At 44.4% G+C, this 16,299-nt stretch overlaps 2 protein-coding genes across 4 annotated transcripts; both read left to right on the top strand.

Annotated features, from left to right (window-relative positions):
* The first annotated feature begins 4,019 nt into the window (after positions 1-4,019).
* Positions 4,020-7,303, top strand: LOC117581140 (vacuole membrane protein 1). The gene is made up of 5 exons (XM_034268073.1): positions 4,020-4,140; positions 5,202-5,645; positions 5,713-5,994; positions 6,064-6,370; positions 6,446-7,303. Exons 2-5 carry the CDS (start codon positions 5,221-5,223, stop codon positions 6,989-6,991), a joined length of 1,560 nt encoding a protein of 519 aa, XP_034123964.1. The 5' UTR covers positions 4,020-4,140; positions 5,202-5,220; the 3' UTR covers positions 6,992-7,303.
* Positions 7,304-9,940: 2,637 nt separating this feature from the next.
* Positions 9,941-16,035, top strand: LOC117581138 (rabphilin-3A). Of its 3 annotated transcripts, XM_034268070.1 has the most exons (7): positions 9,941-10,304; positions 13,129-13,607; positions 14,166-14,618; positions 14,649-15,037; positions 15,355-15,569; positions 15,630-15,930; positions 15,991-16,035. In XM_034268070.1, the coding sequence occupies exons 1-7, from the start codon at positions 10,228-10,230 to the stop codon at positions 15,991-15,993; spliced, it is 1,917 nt and encodes a 638-aa protein (XP_034123961.1). In that variant the 5' UTR covers positions 9,941-10,227; the 3' UTR covers positions 15,994-16,035. The 3 variants fall into 3 exon arrangements, with proteins under 3 accessions (XP_034123961.1, XP_034123959.1, XP_034123960.1); XM_034268068.1 differs by having other exon boundaries at positions 14,166-15,037; XM_034268069.1 differs by lacking the exon at positions 15,991-16,035 and having other exon boundaries at positions 14,166-15,037; positions 15,630-15,975.
* The last annotated feature ends 264 nt before the right edge of the window (positions 16,036-16,299 follow it).

Below are 16,299 nucleotides of genomic sequence, written 5' to 3'. Positions count from 1 at the left end.
CTGATCTATTCAGAGCCCGCTCTCATTAACTTTTCATTGCTGTACTGGTGGTCCGTACAATCGCACCCGTGCATACATACATTGCTTGATTCGCTATTTTCTGTGTAATTTTTTTAATGTTTTTTTTTTTGTCTTTAATTTTTGTAATAATGCAGCAAATGATGTGCATATTTAGTGTGTATGGTTATGAATAGGACTCTCTCGGTTTAAGTCTACGGTAATTAATCTATTATTAAATAAATAAAAACAAAACAAAATCAAAATAATATAAACTTCGGGCTGTGAAGGAGGGCCATGCCAATGAGATATCCATGCATTCCTTATTCAGCAATGCCGTGGCAATGAAAAGGGCTGCAACTGCAATATGCCTGTGTTCCACCTCCAATTGCTATCCAATAACTATAGGTAATCATTACTCATTCTGCTTGTTGGGAAAGAGCAGGGATGTTTGGGATACATCCCAGCTTAATCAGTTTTCTATAAGATTGATTATTTTTTCCAAAATTAGTTTTAGATTAAGATAATTTGGAAAATTAAGTTTTTCTGTCCAAAAGAGGGCCCCAAAATGTACATTGGTTGACCATTGCCAACACCCTTGCCGCTAATTGTTTCGTTAAGGATTGTATAACTCTGAAGAAGGAGATCCTAACTCTCTTTTCAGTAGAGGCTTTAGAAACTGTTATGATCCGCCTTTTTGCCGCCCTGATCTATCGTTCCCGGCTAGCTCTCGGGGAAGTCAGGGGTGTTTTCGACCCGCGTCTACGTTGGCACTCTCTCTCGGCGGGGTCAGTCGCCAAGTCCCTCCCTTCCATGAGCGTTTAAGCTGTTGCGCGCTTCCATTTAAAAGCAGCTGGTTCCACTCTTCCGGCCTCTCTCGTCCCACCCAATCTAAGGAGCTCTACTCCATTTTTATTTTCTTTTCAAATCTTCAAATATAATTCAACATTTCTTTAATTTTATAACTCTACTTAATTCCTAAAACATTGTTTTACCTCGACTGACATTTATCTTGCGGAATAAATAAATACTAACATAAAAATACTAACATTCCAAAAAAATACCCACGGATTCTATTTCTATTCCCATTTTTGGGTAAACAAACCGGCTGTAATTGACATGCAAATTTAAATGATTAACTTAAACTAAAAAGAGCTCTTGTTAGTAGTTATTGCATTTATATGTATATAAATTGTGAAAGGGGTGTGGTGTTCGGGGGGCGAAAAATAGACTCCGCTTACATAGATTAATTAAACGGACCTAAAAGAAAACCTATTCTAACATATTTTTTTTTGTTCTTTTTTGTATTTTATTTTATTTTAATTCATGTGTGAAGAAAAACAGAATAGAAACGGAATTGACATCATACCGTCCCATTAGTCTGTTGACAATATTCTCGAAAGTGTTTGCAAAAATACTATTGAAGAGAATGTTGCCAATTTTGGACGAACTTTCCATCATTCCTGAATACCAATTCGGATTAAGGAGGGGTCATGGGACCCCTGAGCAATGTCACAGGGTTATTAATGATATAGTTTCGGCATTTGAAAACAAAAAATACTGCACTGCTGCATTACTTGATGTTCAACAAGCGTTCGATCGAGTCTTGCACAAAGGTTTGTTGTACAAGATAACGAAATGGCTACCTGCTCCGTACTATTTATTAATCAAATCATATCTGGCTAAAATATGCTTTTACGTGCAGCAGAAAACCGATACTTCATCACTACTTCTCATCAACGCAGGCGTCCCGCAAGGAAGCGTATTGGGACCAATTCTCTACACCCTATATACGGCCGACATGCCAGTTACAAAAAACTGCACTGTTGCAACATATGCTGATGATACAGCCGTTTTAGCCACAAGCACATCTATTGAGTAAGCTAAGCCTAATTGAAGACTGGTTCCTTCGATGGAAAATTAGAATCAACTCCCCGAAATCCGTCCAAATAACGTTTTCATTATGACCAGGTAACTGCCCAAATGTTACACTTAACGGCTTACCAATTCCACAAAGTACCTGTGGGAAGTATCTCGGCTTGCATCTCGACCGCAGATTAACATGGAAAAAACACATAAAAGCAAAATGTCAACAACGTAGACTTAAGTCGAAAATCAGAAACCACTTTGGAAAACAAAATTCGCCTCTACAAATCCATACTGAAGCCTGTTTGGACCTACGCTGTACAGCTCTGGGGGACTGCTAGCAACTCAAATATGGAGATACATCAGCGTTACCAATCAAAAACTTTGCGACACATTGTCAATGCTCCGTTTTACGTATCTAATGCAAATATCCACAAAGATCTTAATATTCCAACCATTAAAGAAGAAATAAGGAAAACTAATAAGAAATACATCGACAGACTCCACAACCACGAAACTAATTTGGCCTTAAGTCTATTAGACAATAGCTTAACAGTAAGAAGACTGAAAAGATACCACATTCTCGATCTACCCGATAGATAAAACCAACAAACTGAAAATATGTTATCTATAATAGCAGGGCTCATTGGAAAACTGCTATTTCTGTTAATTGAATATTAATTATACATTTTACTTATTGTTTAAAAAAACAGATTGTAAATATAAAGAGAGAGAAAAAAAATTATGGAAGCTGATTTTTTCATCATTATCCGGTGTCCCTTAGCAATAGAAAGGAGAAATTCCAATATATAAACCGGAGTCTAGCCACAATTATGTTGTGTAAGAATAGAAGAACTGCACCACAAACCACTCCGAGCTCATTCTAATTTTTACTTATGTTTCCGTTCTTTTTCTCTTTTCTTGCACGCGCTATTTTTCAAATTATTCAATGTTATCAGTTAACATGGCTCATCCAAATGTTTCTCTGTTAATAGTTTACATACATTTACATACTGAAGACAAATACTCAAAATAAAAAAATAGAATCCCCCTTAAAATGCAACCGTGCGAAAATCCAGCTACATGGAGGATTGAAGGATTGATATTTTACCTTGCACACCTTGCATTTTTTGTGACGTTTTTACCTGTTGTCGACACCCTAGTATTTTGACATAAATTTCTCAGCGTGAAAGCTCCCTTGTCTTCTGCAAGATCTTTAGAATAAAATTCTTCAAATAAAATATAAAATATTAATATATAACTATAGAAAATATATAGAAATAAAAGAAAAGAAATCACCATCCATAGGTGATTAATTAGACGATAATGATGGTAAAGAACTACAATGAATATGAATAATGAATTATGAATGATAGTGCCGAATCCGGATTCTAGCCCCAATTTTGTTGTAAAGATAAAAGATCTGCCCCCAAAGCACTCCGAGCTTATAATATATCCTTATGTTCCCTTGTCGCCCAACGCTTTGTGCAATTTTCATTTTTTTTCAATTTTTGGCAATGATATCAGTGTCTCTGTTAATAATTTACATACTTAAGACAAAGCTCGCGTGCTTCCAGATTAGGTTATTTGAATGAAAAATTCAAATAAAAATGTGTAAAATATAAGATCATAAGGTATACAATATAATAACAAGAAGTATTTATAATAAGCAAAATTGATTCTTCAATCGGATTAAATTATTGTTTCAGTGGTGAAAGTCTTTGCAAGCTAGTAATATCAAATAGAACATCAAAATCGAGGAATCTGATTTAAATTTACGGTATATTTACGGTATATTTTAAATACCCTGACGGTATATTTTATCAATAATTTCGCGGTCAACTAGCAACTATGTAAGGAGGCCCCGTCGGTGGCAGAGTTACTAGCTGCTTTACCCAATTCTCAGTGCGGACACAATTTTTTTTAAATTTTGTTTTTAAATGTTTATTTTTTGAGAACACAGGCTACTATTATGTAGCAAACTATTAAAAATTAAATTATGAAACAATTATTATGTTTTTTTCACATTGCCTTCAAATGATAAATCAGCACACTCCATTGTCGTTGCCCTCAAACTTACAGCGAGAGCCCTTTCACTCGCACTTTTCACTCGCACTAGTCCATAATTTTTTCCGACGGGACCTCCTTATATAGTTGCCTTATGAATCAGGCACCCACAATCTTTACAGCACCCCGTTTTGTTTTTAATCAGTTTTTTTTAGTCAGTGTTTTTTAAAGTCAGTTGCAAAGCCGATAATCGAAAGAGTGCTTCTTGCTGTACGGATTTGTAAAATTTTGTTGTTTTTGCTACCGCTGCTGAGGTTACTCGTGACGTACAAATTAGCGAAGAAGTGGAGTAGTTTTAGTTCATGGTGCTTTTGGTTGGTTCGCGGTCGTCTGTTTTCTCATTGTTGTTTTTGCACTCGTGCAAGTGCAATTGATTTTTGTGTGTTTGCCCTGTCTTCTCTCACTCACCATCCCCCTGGGACACTTCTTTGTGCCGTGTCTTTGTTATTGGTGTCAGTGTCGCTCCAAAAGGGGGTTGGCAACACACTCTTGGGCTGCCTTACCACCCCGAAAAAGCCGAAACTCAAAGTGCAGAACAGCTGCAGTCATGGCCACAAAAAACATCGGCGTTTAGTGTAAAATTTAATTTATTGTGTGTTTGGGCAAAAACGCTGATTAGACAGAAGACACTGCATCGCACAGAACCGACCCCAAACCTCATACCACCGCTACCCGCCCGCACAAAAGCCAGGGGCACAGACAGTCTTTAGCGGTTCGGTTAAACGCGCATGTGGATTCATTTTATTGGTGCTCCGAGTATCGTATGATAATCTCCCTTCTATTGTTTTTGTTGTGTTTTCCGCGGGCTCTCACAAGAACACGTACACAGTCACGTACACGTGAGCATGGTAAAGTGCTTTATGTATGTGGGTTGTTGCGTGGCTGCCAACCTGTCGAAAATTGTCACCAATCTAATTCAATTTAGAAATAAAATGTACCCGCGTGTATGTGCGGGGAAAAGTGTACACAAACACATATGTACATAGCTCACAGTGCATTGCCGCTACCGTGGGAAAGTCAGTGTTGAAAATTATATCATAATCATCCTTTTTTTTCAATCTGGCCATGCCAGCATGCGCGCTATTTCTGTAAATATTTGAAACAAAATGGCAGTAGGCCACGACGATTAGCATAATTACGAAATCGAATGATGGAAGGCAAATAGCAAAAATTCTTGCCACTAAAATCAGTCCATTAAAATACGAATTTTTGTTTTGAATGATATTGGCAGTAAATTGGTAATTTGTGCATCTATTTTTTCCCATTCTTAGCCGCTTGCAAACCGCTTAAATGTCACAACACTCGAAAAGGGAAAAGGAAACAGCAGCCACCAACACGAAAAGTCATGTCCAAAGCACACGCCACACGAGTGGCAGTAGCAGCACGAATAAACACGGCCACAAAAAGCAGATGCCCAACGGCACTCTAAAGGCCAATTCCAATAATAAACTTAACCAAAACTCCAACAGCATTATGCAGGCCACAGTGTCGGGATCAGGATCAAGCTCCTCCATTTCCCCCTCGTCGTCGTCACCCCAGCTGTCGCAGGTACACGGAAAGATTCAAATGAGCAAAAAGGAGAAGAACCAAAAAGAAAAACAGCGTGAAAGAGAGCGGATCGAGCGCGAGCAGCTGGTGCTCTGGCGTCGACCCCTGGATACGTCCATGTATTGTGGACTCGAACTGCTGGCGCTGTTTCGCACATGGAGCGCAAGGTAACGGCGAATGACACAGAGAATGTTCAGGCGAAAAAAAATACTCACACTCGATATAACCTTTCAGATTGGTGCAGCAACGCCTCCTGCTAGCCGCTCTGATAGTATTAGGCATTTTATTTAGTGTAATTTACAGAATAGATGGACCACATCAGCTGGCCATTGAGCTAGTGCGTCGTAACACCTGGTTCTTTGTCTACTGGCTGGGTCTGGGCGTGCTCTCCTCCGTCGGACTTGGCACCGGACTGCACACGTTCCTTCTATATCTGGGGCCTCACATAGCCAGCGTCACGCTCGCCGCATACGAGTGCAATTCCCTGAAATTCCCGCGCCCTCCCTATCCAGATGAGTGAGTTTCCTCCCAATCGTGATGTGTGGTTCTTTATTGACATGCTCCGCTTCTTTGACTCATCTGCAGCATCATCTGCCCGGAGGAGCCGTATGATAAGCGAGTGCCCAATCTGTGGGCCATCATGTCAAAAGTTCGACTGGAGGCATTCCTTTGGGGCGCTGGCACGGCCCTAGGAGAACTGCCGCCTTACTTCATGGCCAAGGCGTCACGACTTTCCGGCTACGATCCGGACGATGCAGAGGAGCTGGCCGAGTTTGAGGCCCTGAACGCCAAGAGGAACCAAAAGAACCTCAGCCTGATGGACAAGGGCAAGCTGTTTATGGAGCGCGTGGTGGAGCGCATTGGTTTCTTTGGCATCATGGCCTGTGCAAGCGTAAGTGGAAACAAACAAACATGCATACATATATGGAAAATCTTAGAAAAATACTGACTATGAAATCCTTTGCAGATTCCCAATCCCTTGTTTGACTTGGCTGGCATCACCTGCGGCCATTTCCTAGTGCCATTCTGGACCTTTTTTGGCGCCACACTTATCGGCAAGGCCATAATCAAAATGCACATACAGAAAATTTTCGTGATAATTGCCTTCAATGAAACGCTGATCGAGCGGGCAGTAGATCTTCTGGCCTCGCTGCCCTACTTTGGTCATAAGCTGCAAGAGCCCTTTAAGGCTTTTCTCAAAAACCAAAAGCAGCGCCTCCATCGACAGCAGCGTGGTGCCGGCCAAGGTGCCGGGATTGGTCCCGATTCAGGCAATCTGCTATCAAAGATTTTCGAGACGTTTGTAATAGGAATGGTGTGCTATTTTGTCGTGTCAATTGTTAACTCTCTGGGGCAAAGCTATCACAAGCGTCTGCACCGAAAGACTCCGTCACCGGTATTAGCAACGGGTCCACTCCCGACCTCGGCGGCGGTCAAGGTAATACCAGTGCCTGCGACCACGCCCACCGCCACATTAAAGAAGCATGCCAAGCAGCGCGCCCTACGCGAATAGGAGGCTTCCAACCAAAATTCCATACCGCAAGCCCAATATATCTTTTGTTGATAGATTTTCCTGACCCTCCTTCCCCAAACACACACCAAAACACCTATTGTTTCTTCGTGCCCTTGTTTTAGTCAAATTGTCAACTATGAAGTGTACGGTTCGTATGGGATATGCATACGGTTTGTAGAGAACGGAGGCGGAGCTCGACAACTTAGTTTAAGATAAAAAAGTAAGAAAAGATAAGTGAAAAAGCGCATGGAGCAATTTAATTACTAGTAAAAAATTTAAAACAAATATAGAAACAACAAAAATAAGTAGAAAGCTGCATAAGGATGTATATGAGTGTGACTGTACTATGGAATGTGAAAGAGAGTGCAAAATAAGTTGGAGAGAGACAGACAGAGAGGTTCTAGCTAGTCGCAGATAAAATGCAAATCTAGCAAAAAGACATTGAAACGATAGACAAACGAATAGCAGAAATAAAATAAAATGGTTACTGAAATGCTGAAAAATAAATAAAAGCTAAAATAAACGTGTTAAGAGTCAACAAAAACGCAGGCAGACAGACGTGTTGGCTAATGAAGCGGATTCTTTTGATTTCATTAAGATATCCGCTCCATTTTGCTGAGATTTCATTTTCAGATTCAGATCCGTCATCAACAGTTGGCTTTCATTAAGTCCCCTGGCAACGGGAACGACTGAAAACATGCCATGCAAAACTGCCCTCCCTTTACTCTCTCACCCACGTGATGTCTTACGTGTACTCAAGTTGGCAGCTCGAAGGACAATGCTTCGTCCACGTTGATGGGTGGATGGTAAGACATGGCTTGGGTTGGGGGACGATGGAACAAACGAGCTTTGGGACGCGCTTTGAATGCCCAATCCTGTCCTGTGGCAAACACCAACAACAAGAGCTAAAATAATAACACGAAACTACTACTGGTGTCTGGGCCGAATCGTTAAATACCCTTGCTGACCGATCTCTGCTATACTAAAGGGATCCGATTATGATCTCATTCGGTAGAGCTTTGGATGAACATGTACATTGTGCACATGTACTTCGCACGTACATATTCATATGTATTAATACTACTATAATACATTCTCCAAGTTCAAAACATCTGGTAGAAGTCGTATAACCTTCTGAAAGTGAATGACAAGGGGATAGGAAAACAGCGAGACAACTGCCAGCGGCTAACGGTAGAGTGTCAACACTCGGTTAAAACGGCTTGTGAATACAGAGCGGCAGTGGCAGAGAGTGGACTCGGACATGGCAGTGTACGTGCAAAATGCCAACGACATGAAATATTTGCATTTAGCTGTCGACAGAATTTATTTAAATTGGACGCATGGACCCCTCCGTCCACCTTCTAAATACTGCTCAACTAGTGTGCTTCTCTTCTGTAAGGGGTAAACCACTACAGTGGTCACCTACTACGAGGGTAGCTTACGGTCAAGGATTTAGCTTCAGGGCAAAGGTAGAATAGGGTGAGGGAGTGGGTGGTTGTGAGTGCATACATTTTGACAGAATGCACGGGGCCAGTGGGTTCGTAAAGCCAGACAGAGATAAAGATGAAGAGACGTGTTCGGCAATGAAATCGCTTGACTCTCTGCCACCAGTGGCGTTCACCGATAAACAGCCGGCGCAGCTCCCGAAAACTCTTTGTCTACATTCAATAGGACAAAAAAAGGGACGAGAAGGGACGTGTGAAACGTGTGGAACTTTACCCACTGCAAATTAATTCCAATTCGGTGATCTGATAGATATGGGCTAGTTTTTAAAATAGATCAGTGAATCACTTGTATCAGTGTGAGCATAGAGCAATCTGGAGGCAAAATTCGGTGGCTATAGCTCTTATAGTCTCTGAGAACCAGCCATCAAACAAGACGGACAGACAGACAGGGCTCTATCGACTCGGCTATTGAAGCTGATCTATGCTTTATGGGGTCGGAAACGTCTCCTTCTGTGTGTTACATACATCCACTTTTCCCCACAAATACAATATACTGTTCGAGTACCGGGTATAAAAAGCGAGTGAAGTCGGAAAACCTTCCAATGCCCCTCCTTCCACTCGATCCACCCCCTACATGGCTGGCATTGCTGTCGGCTCACCAAAGTATTCAATACAATTATTAGGCGGTTAGGCGGTAGGAGTGCGAGTGGGAGAGGGTGGGAGAGCAGATAAATCAAGGACAGCGAGAACGGGAGAGAGCGAACGAGCACGTGTGCGTCTGTTCGTGCTCAAGGGCTTTACTTCTTCGCTACCACATTCCGTTCCCCTCAACCTTTCCCTTCCTTCCGAGCTTTGCTTTAGGCCTGCTCGTGTGCAAATATTACGAAAGCTCTTTCGGAAGAAGGCTCCCCCGCGAGAACTACCGACTACAGCTCCGCACTACCACGCCACTTTGACAGCTTCCTGCGCGTGGCCATATGGCCGATAGCTAACTCCACTGTGCAACAGGCCGAAGGGTCAGCGGGTGGCGGAGTGGCAATGCGCATGTTCCTAGAGATGGCTGTGCATAGAATATGCACCCATCGCTGAGCCTTATAGAATATTTACACAGACATGAGCTACATATCGATAGTTGAGTTGATTCAAGTAATATATATTACACTTTGTTTCTGCTAGTTTTGATAGCTCAATGGGCGACAGGGTGGACATTTTCGAAATGGCGCTACACCTTGGATCAATATATATGTTTACATATTTATATTTTAACTCAGATATGTCCTAAAACATGGATTGTACACAGCTCTCGTAAATCGACTCTTCCATAATGTGTCCAAAGTACAAAAACCAATATTGTGCGTTCAAGTGATGTGGGCACTGGACGCATCGAGCCAAGGAGTAAGGCAACTTCTTTCGATACTTTCGCATCGCGACTGCTCCTATCGCCCCATTCCTGGCTGCGATTGTAACTTTAATTTCGGCTGTCGCTGCTGTTGTGCACCAGACGACGCACACCAGCGATAGCGCGCACATGGAGCTTTTACATTTCGTTCCTGTTGCTATTTAATTTCGTTCGTTCGGAGCCGCAAAATAACAAAGAACAGCGACAAACAATAACAACGCTGCAGATAGATATAGAGAGGGAGAGAGTGAGTGCGCCGCGCCTATCGGAGGCAATGATTCCCGTTGTTTACTTTGATTGAGTGTCACATTATTCGAGAGCATTATTATTATTGCAAACCACAAACCAGAGCCAGCAAAGCAAAAATTATCACCCGAATATAATGTGACAAAATGGATTTCCAGAACCGCAATAACACGGCCAACAAGTTTGTCTGTCCCAGCGACAGACAGCTGGCCTTGCGTGCCAAGTAAGTACCGTTATAAGCCTCAAAAGGCGAGCTTACAGAGCAGCTGAAAGGCACAATCTGAAAGCTAAGTTGGGCTTAAAGCTGAAGTGACATTGGCATTGGGATTGGAAGTCTAATGCAACAATTGGTCACCCTATAATTTCTTCGTCTCATGGCCATTCATGGCAAATAGCAACAAATGGTATTTTTTTCATGTTTGTGTGTGTGTGTGTGTGAGAGTTTGCGTTTTTGTTAGAGGTAACAACAATCAAAATGTCATAAAAGCTTTAGTTGTAATTTAATTATCTCTTACTCCGTCTGTGTATGAGTGTGTGTGTGTGTGCATGATTGGCCAAAAATACAGCACACAAGTGTGGCCTAATCAAATGAAATAGATGTGGGTGCTGCACACACTGCCTGACGACGACGAGGGGTATGTAGCGCGGGAGCCATGTCCCTGAACAAACAACTGTGAAGGCTAAGTGGAGTAGATACTGAAACGGAAATCGTGGAGGGGATCGGATGGGATCCACATGGTTTCTGTGGCGGCCCAATTCGAATAATAATTGTTTGCACGCTGACAGATTAATTAATTTTTAATAATGTTTAATTTTGTATGATGCGACGCGTCTTAAGTTTATGAGCCCCCCACAAACACACGCACAAACTGGTCCAGAGACAGAGAGGACTTCATATATGTTGCAATTGACGGGGGGTGGGAATTGGGGTATGTCAGAGCCGTTTACATGATTTAAGCAACACGCCCATGCCGCATGTCGCATGCCCATTGCCGCATGCCGCATGCCGCATGCCGCATGCCGCATACCGATCCCGGAATTCACAATCAACAAAACGAGACCATTTCCCTACTACATTACATACACACCCCCAGCATATGCTGGTGGTACGAACATGTAGCCTACTGCGTGGGGCAGCCGTGGGTGGCGCAGTGGAAGTGGCAGAGGGAGGAGCAAGAGTATGCCTCCAATCAATCCCAGCTGACTGTAAATGCGACTTGGGCGCATTAAACACACACAAAATCGCCGCCACACGGACACGCAGCCAGTTCCACAAAGCCCCACAGCCCCAGACATGGCACAGCATGGACAAAAAACAGAGCGAAAAAAAGAGTGGAGTGCGGGAGGATGTAGCAGGCTGGGTGGGGTGGGCAGGTATCAAGTGTGCAATTTATACTTCCGTTCGTTCATTCGTTCGCCACATTGTAACCATTCACACTGACACTCTACTTACACCTAAACACATGCATACATATGTATGTATATAGGTATGTAGGTATGTATGTACACACAGACGGACACAGACAGACAGGAACAGACAAGCATGCGAACATATAGCAGCATAGAAACGAAGAGCTTTGGCTCTGTACTTGAAATTCAAATTACAGCTCAAGGGAGCAACATCAGAAACTGGGAGAGCATAGCCATAGGGCGTAGAAAGACTGTTAACGGGAAAGCCAATCAGCAATGCCAAGAAGAGCAGGGTTGGTACAGAGTGTGTCTGAAAATGGAGCAACACCGATCTACAGCGTGTCCAGAAGGTGCGTGCCCTCCAAAGAAATCGTACGAAAACAAACGCAAGGCTAAGGGCAGAAAGGAAACCGCTCAACAAATGTTCCTTTGTGTTGTCTGTTTTGTTCTGTTCAATATGGTGTTCCACATGTTTGAAGCCATATACTTATCCACTCGACAAGACAGCTTTTGGATTGAGCTCCTGGAAATTGTAGACTGATTTCGAATGGGGCCATCAGATTCTGAAACATAAACGCTTAGCTCTGCCTCAGCTTAGTATGCCAGCTGAAACGATAAGAATTGAGTGCAAGGGGTCTGGTCTTATTTGGCTTCCGGTTTCCTATTGATTTAGTTGCTTAGAGGAGCACTTATTTTGGTCCGAGCCAATGTTGATAGAGCACTAAGCGAATTTGTAATTTATTTATGATGTTAGGGAGCCCGCAAGGGCATTTTCACATGGGGCTACAGCATTCACAGACTTGGAGCACATGGCCACACACAAACAGTTGCACGTAGATACGAGTGCGAGTACAGGGCAAGAGTAGAAGTCAAGTCAATAAACCCATCGTGAAGGCAACACGCATACGAAAATGAACATACATTTAAATAAATGGTAATGTAAAGCCTCTACGCCCGGATTTGCATGTCCGGACGCGCTGGTTGCTGTGCTGTGCGTCTGTATGCCTGTATGTGGACTTTGTGTAAGTGATTCCAAAGTGGCTATAACAAACGCTCTTGGACAATCCCCCCCTTGCAATAAAGGGGAACTGAAATAAAAGAGCATTAAAAGCTTTTTCTAGAGCTGTACGACGGACAGATACTCCTTGTACGAGTGGAACTTGCTTGACTTTTACCTATTTTAGTTTTTTAATCTCCTTTAATGTGCTTTACACATGTAATTATGTATGTACATAGTACATACAAACAAATACATACAAATTTATGAAGCTTTTGCATGGCACCACACGACACTACTCCTTCCATCTACGGGGTGTAAAGTGGGGGTAATAGGCACGAGCTAGGTGCTAGTTACGGGTACGGGAATAGCTCCTAAAAATGGGCGGGCTAATTAACTTTGAACTTGACATTTTGGCCGTTTGCCGTTTGCCGTTTGCCGGCTGCTGGGCTGCTGGGCTGCCGAGCTGGCAAGCTGCTGCTGGGGCTGGTGAACATGAAAACCGCATTAGCCATCCCGCAACTTACGATTCTCATTAGCAAGGGCTCCCATTCCTTTCTTCACACTTGAAACACTTTTCGAGCTGGCAATTTAACAAGGTCTCCCCCGTCTTAACGATTGTTCTATCTCTCCCGCACAGATTGAGAGCCGGTTGGAGCAGTTCAAAGACCAGTGAACCCTTGCGTCCCGAGGAGCATGAGGCCATCATATCCGTGATACGGCGTAACGAGGAGATCGAGATTGCCGAGCGGCAGCGGGTCGGCAGACTGGTGGAGCGTGTCGAGAAGATCAAGCAGCATGCTGTCGAGCGGGGCCCCAACTGTTGTCGTCTCTGCGGCGACACCTTTGGCCTGCTGCGACCACATCGTATCATCTGCGAGGACTGCCGCCAGTCCGTGTGCACCAAGTGCAGCGTGGATATCAATATCCGGTATCATACCAGCGAGCGAACCCGAGAGATTTGGCTCTGTCGCATCTGCTCGGAGACTCGCGAGATGTGGAAGAAATCGGGGGCCTGGTTCTTCAAGGGCCTGCCCCGGTACGACACACCGCGCAGTGCCAGCGCCAACGCCACGCCTGCGCCCACGCCAACACCAGGAGGGATGTCATCCATGGCAGGTAGGGTTTTGTGTCTGTTTCATGTCCAGTCGCGTCATTTACTCTTCACTCCCTCTTCGCACAAGGAACATTGCAGAGTGCCAAGCGGAGACTGAAAATAAGTGTCGTTTGCTAACCAAACCACATTGAAAATACTAAAGGAAAACTTGAATTTAAATGGTGTCCATGTCCATGTTCGGATGGTTCAATATTGAAAACCCGAATCCAGAATTCTGCTATGCTTTTCTATCAATTGCCTTTGTTTCTGCCAGTCCCTCTAACAATGCTTTCCCCATATCAAAGCCATATCAATGATTCGATCATCAGTTAAGACAGTCTGTAATCAATTGTTTGTTCAGAGAAATTGTGGACAGCACAGCGCTACGGTTCATGATTTTTGTCAGAATTATCAATCTGAAACTTAAGACCGGAACATGGCTTCGCGTGAGCAGCGCTGAATTTCCCTCTTCATGGCTTCGCTTCCCTATTACAGCTTCTTATCGATTTGCATTTAATCGGAGGGTTGCATCTGGAGTGGACTGAAACCACCGCTAATATCGATATTCTATGTCATCGTAGGAGACACGCGGTCCGCGCACAGCTGTCACGGAACGCCGACGCGGACTGCGCGGGTCAAGAAGCTGACGATACGGGTCAACGACAGCAGCTCCAGCAGCGGCCCCTCCGAGCCGGAGGATGAGCTGGACGGTGGGGGTGGGAGCGGGAGCGGTAGAGTTGGAGGTGCCAAGGGCTCGGCCATGGGCAGACTGCAGAGGGAGGACAGCTTCCGTCTGCGGGCATTTGGCTCCATACGGAGCTTCATCGACGGCGGCGAGCGAAAGCTGTCGAACTCCTTCTTCTTTGGCCGGCAGCAGAGCCACCGGCTGTCTGAGTGCACCGAGTACGACAGCATCAGCCTCTCAAACGGCTCGGCGGTGGCCCAGATTCGCCGTGAAAGCAGCTCTCTGCGCCGCGGTTCGGTCAGCTCGTCCTGGTCCATCAGCGAAAGCTCTGGCTCCGGTAATTCCGGCACCCATTCCCAGTCCCAGTCCCAATCCCAATCCCAATCGCAATACGCCCAATCCCAGCAGCAGCATTGTCGGGATCCGCTGCTCGGCTGGCTGGAGATAGGCATCAGTTATCGGGAGAGCTTCCATAGCCTGGACTGCACAATGGTGCGGGCACGGGATCTGCCCGCCATGGATGCCTCTGGCCTGACCGATCCATACTGCAAGCTCAACATAATCACGCCCGAGGCGCTCACCAAATACACGCGCTGGCAGCGCACTAGGACTGTGCACAAGACCCGCAATCCAGAGTTCAACGAAACCATCCAGTTTGTCGGCGTGGAGCCCGAGGAGCTCGGCAACTCCTTGCTGTATGTGGCCCTCTTCGATGATGACAAGTACGGGCACGATTTCCTAGGCGCGGCCAAGGTCTGCCTCTCCACGGTGAGTCCAACGATGGATAAGCTTCTAGGGGCCACATCCACGAGGCTAATTCGAAGCTATTATTCCGGTTTTCGCTTTCACCTTGATTTCGCCAAGTTTCCAGGCAAGGAAACGTGCCCTCTTCGCCGAGCAATTGGCAGTAAAACCTAAACCAAAAAATATTCAAATGAGCCCAATCAGCCCAGCTGAAATAATTGAAATTCAATTTAAAGAACGGACCGGAACTCTATGCCCGAAATTGCGAGCGGATAATTCGAACGAAAATGTACAGATCCTTACGGCTTTACCTTTCCATTCCGTTTCCATTTATATTGCAGGTGCACAGCACATCACAGTACCGGATCTCAGTGCCGCTGGGCGTGGAGGATCAGTACAGCAACGCGGCGGAAATAGCCCAGAAGTGGCCCAATGGCAAAATTTTGATCTCCCTGTGCTACAATACCAAACGGCGGGCGCTAGTCGTCAATGTGAAGCAGTGCATCAATCTTATGGCCATGGATAACAACGGTAGTTCCGATCCTTTTGTCAAGCTGTGAGTAATCCTCAAGATAATTTTACTTGGACCCTTTGGCAATTGTCTGTTCTGTTTCAGTCAGCTCAAACCAGATGCACACAAGAACAAGAAGCACAAGACGAGCGTCAAGTGGCGGACCCTGAACCCGATCTACAACGAGGAGTTCTACTTTGAGGCAAGTCCCCACGATCTCAATAAGGAGATGCTCATTGTGACCGTGTGGGACAAGGATCTGGGCAAGAGCAACGACTTCCTGGGCAGCGTCCAACTGGGGGCCCAGAGCAAGGGCGAACGCCTCCAGCAATGGCACGACTGCATCCGATTGCCGGACCACTTCCATGAGAAGTGGCATTGCCTTGCCCCTGACAATCCCGCCCACTAGCTGGTGCTGATTCTGTTGATCCACAATCAACCAAATACCCATCCGATCCCTCCCGCTTAGCTCCAAATATACACATTATTGGTAATACCATATACATATAACAAATATTATATATACTGTATACATATACATACATATATATATATATATATATATATATTTTTGATATGCCTGCCTGAGTGTGTGCCAGACAGAGGAGAGAGGAAGATCGAAAAAGGAAAAGAGAGAGCGCTTGTGTATCTGCTTTCCGATATCTCGGATATAAAATCAATTTTTCTATATCTGTTCTATATATACTTTCGGCTCTTATCGGCATTTTTGTATACATCCTTACTGTATATACTATACTAGCTTTGTTTAAGTGTC

The sequence above is a fragment of the Drosophila guanche genome, unplaced genomic scaffold (genome assembly GCF_900245975.1).
Source record: "Drosophila guanche unplaced genomic scaffold, DGUA_6, whole genome shotgun sequence".
In the NCBI taxonomy this organism is placed as follows: Eukaryota; Metazoa; Arthropoda; class Insecta; order Diptera; family Drosophilidae; genus Drosophila; species Drosophila guanche.
The sequence above is the reverse complement of the archived record's forward strand: the minus strand, read 5'-3'. Positions and strand labels throughout refer to the sequence as shown.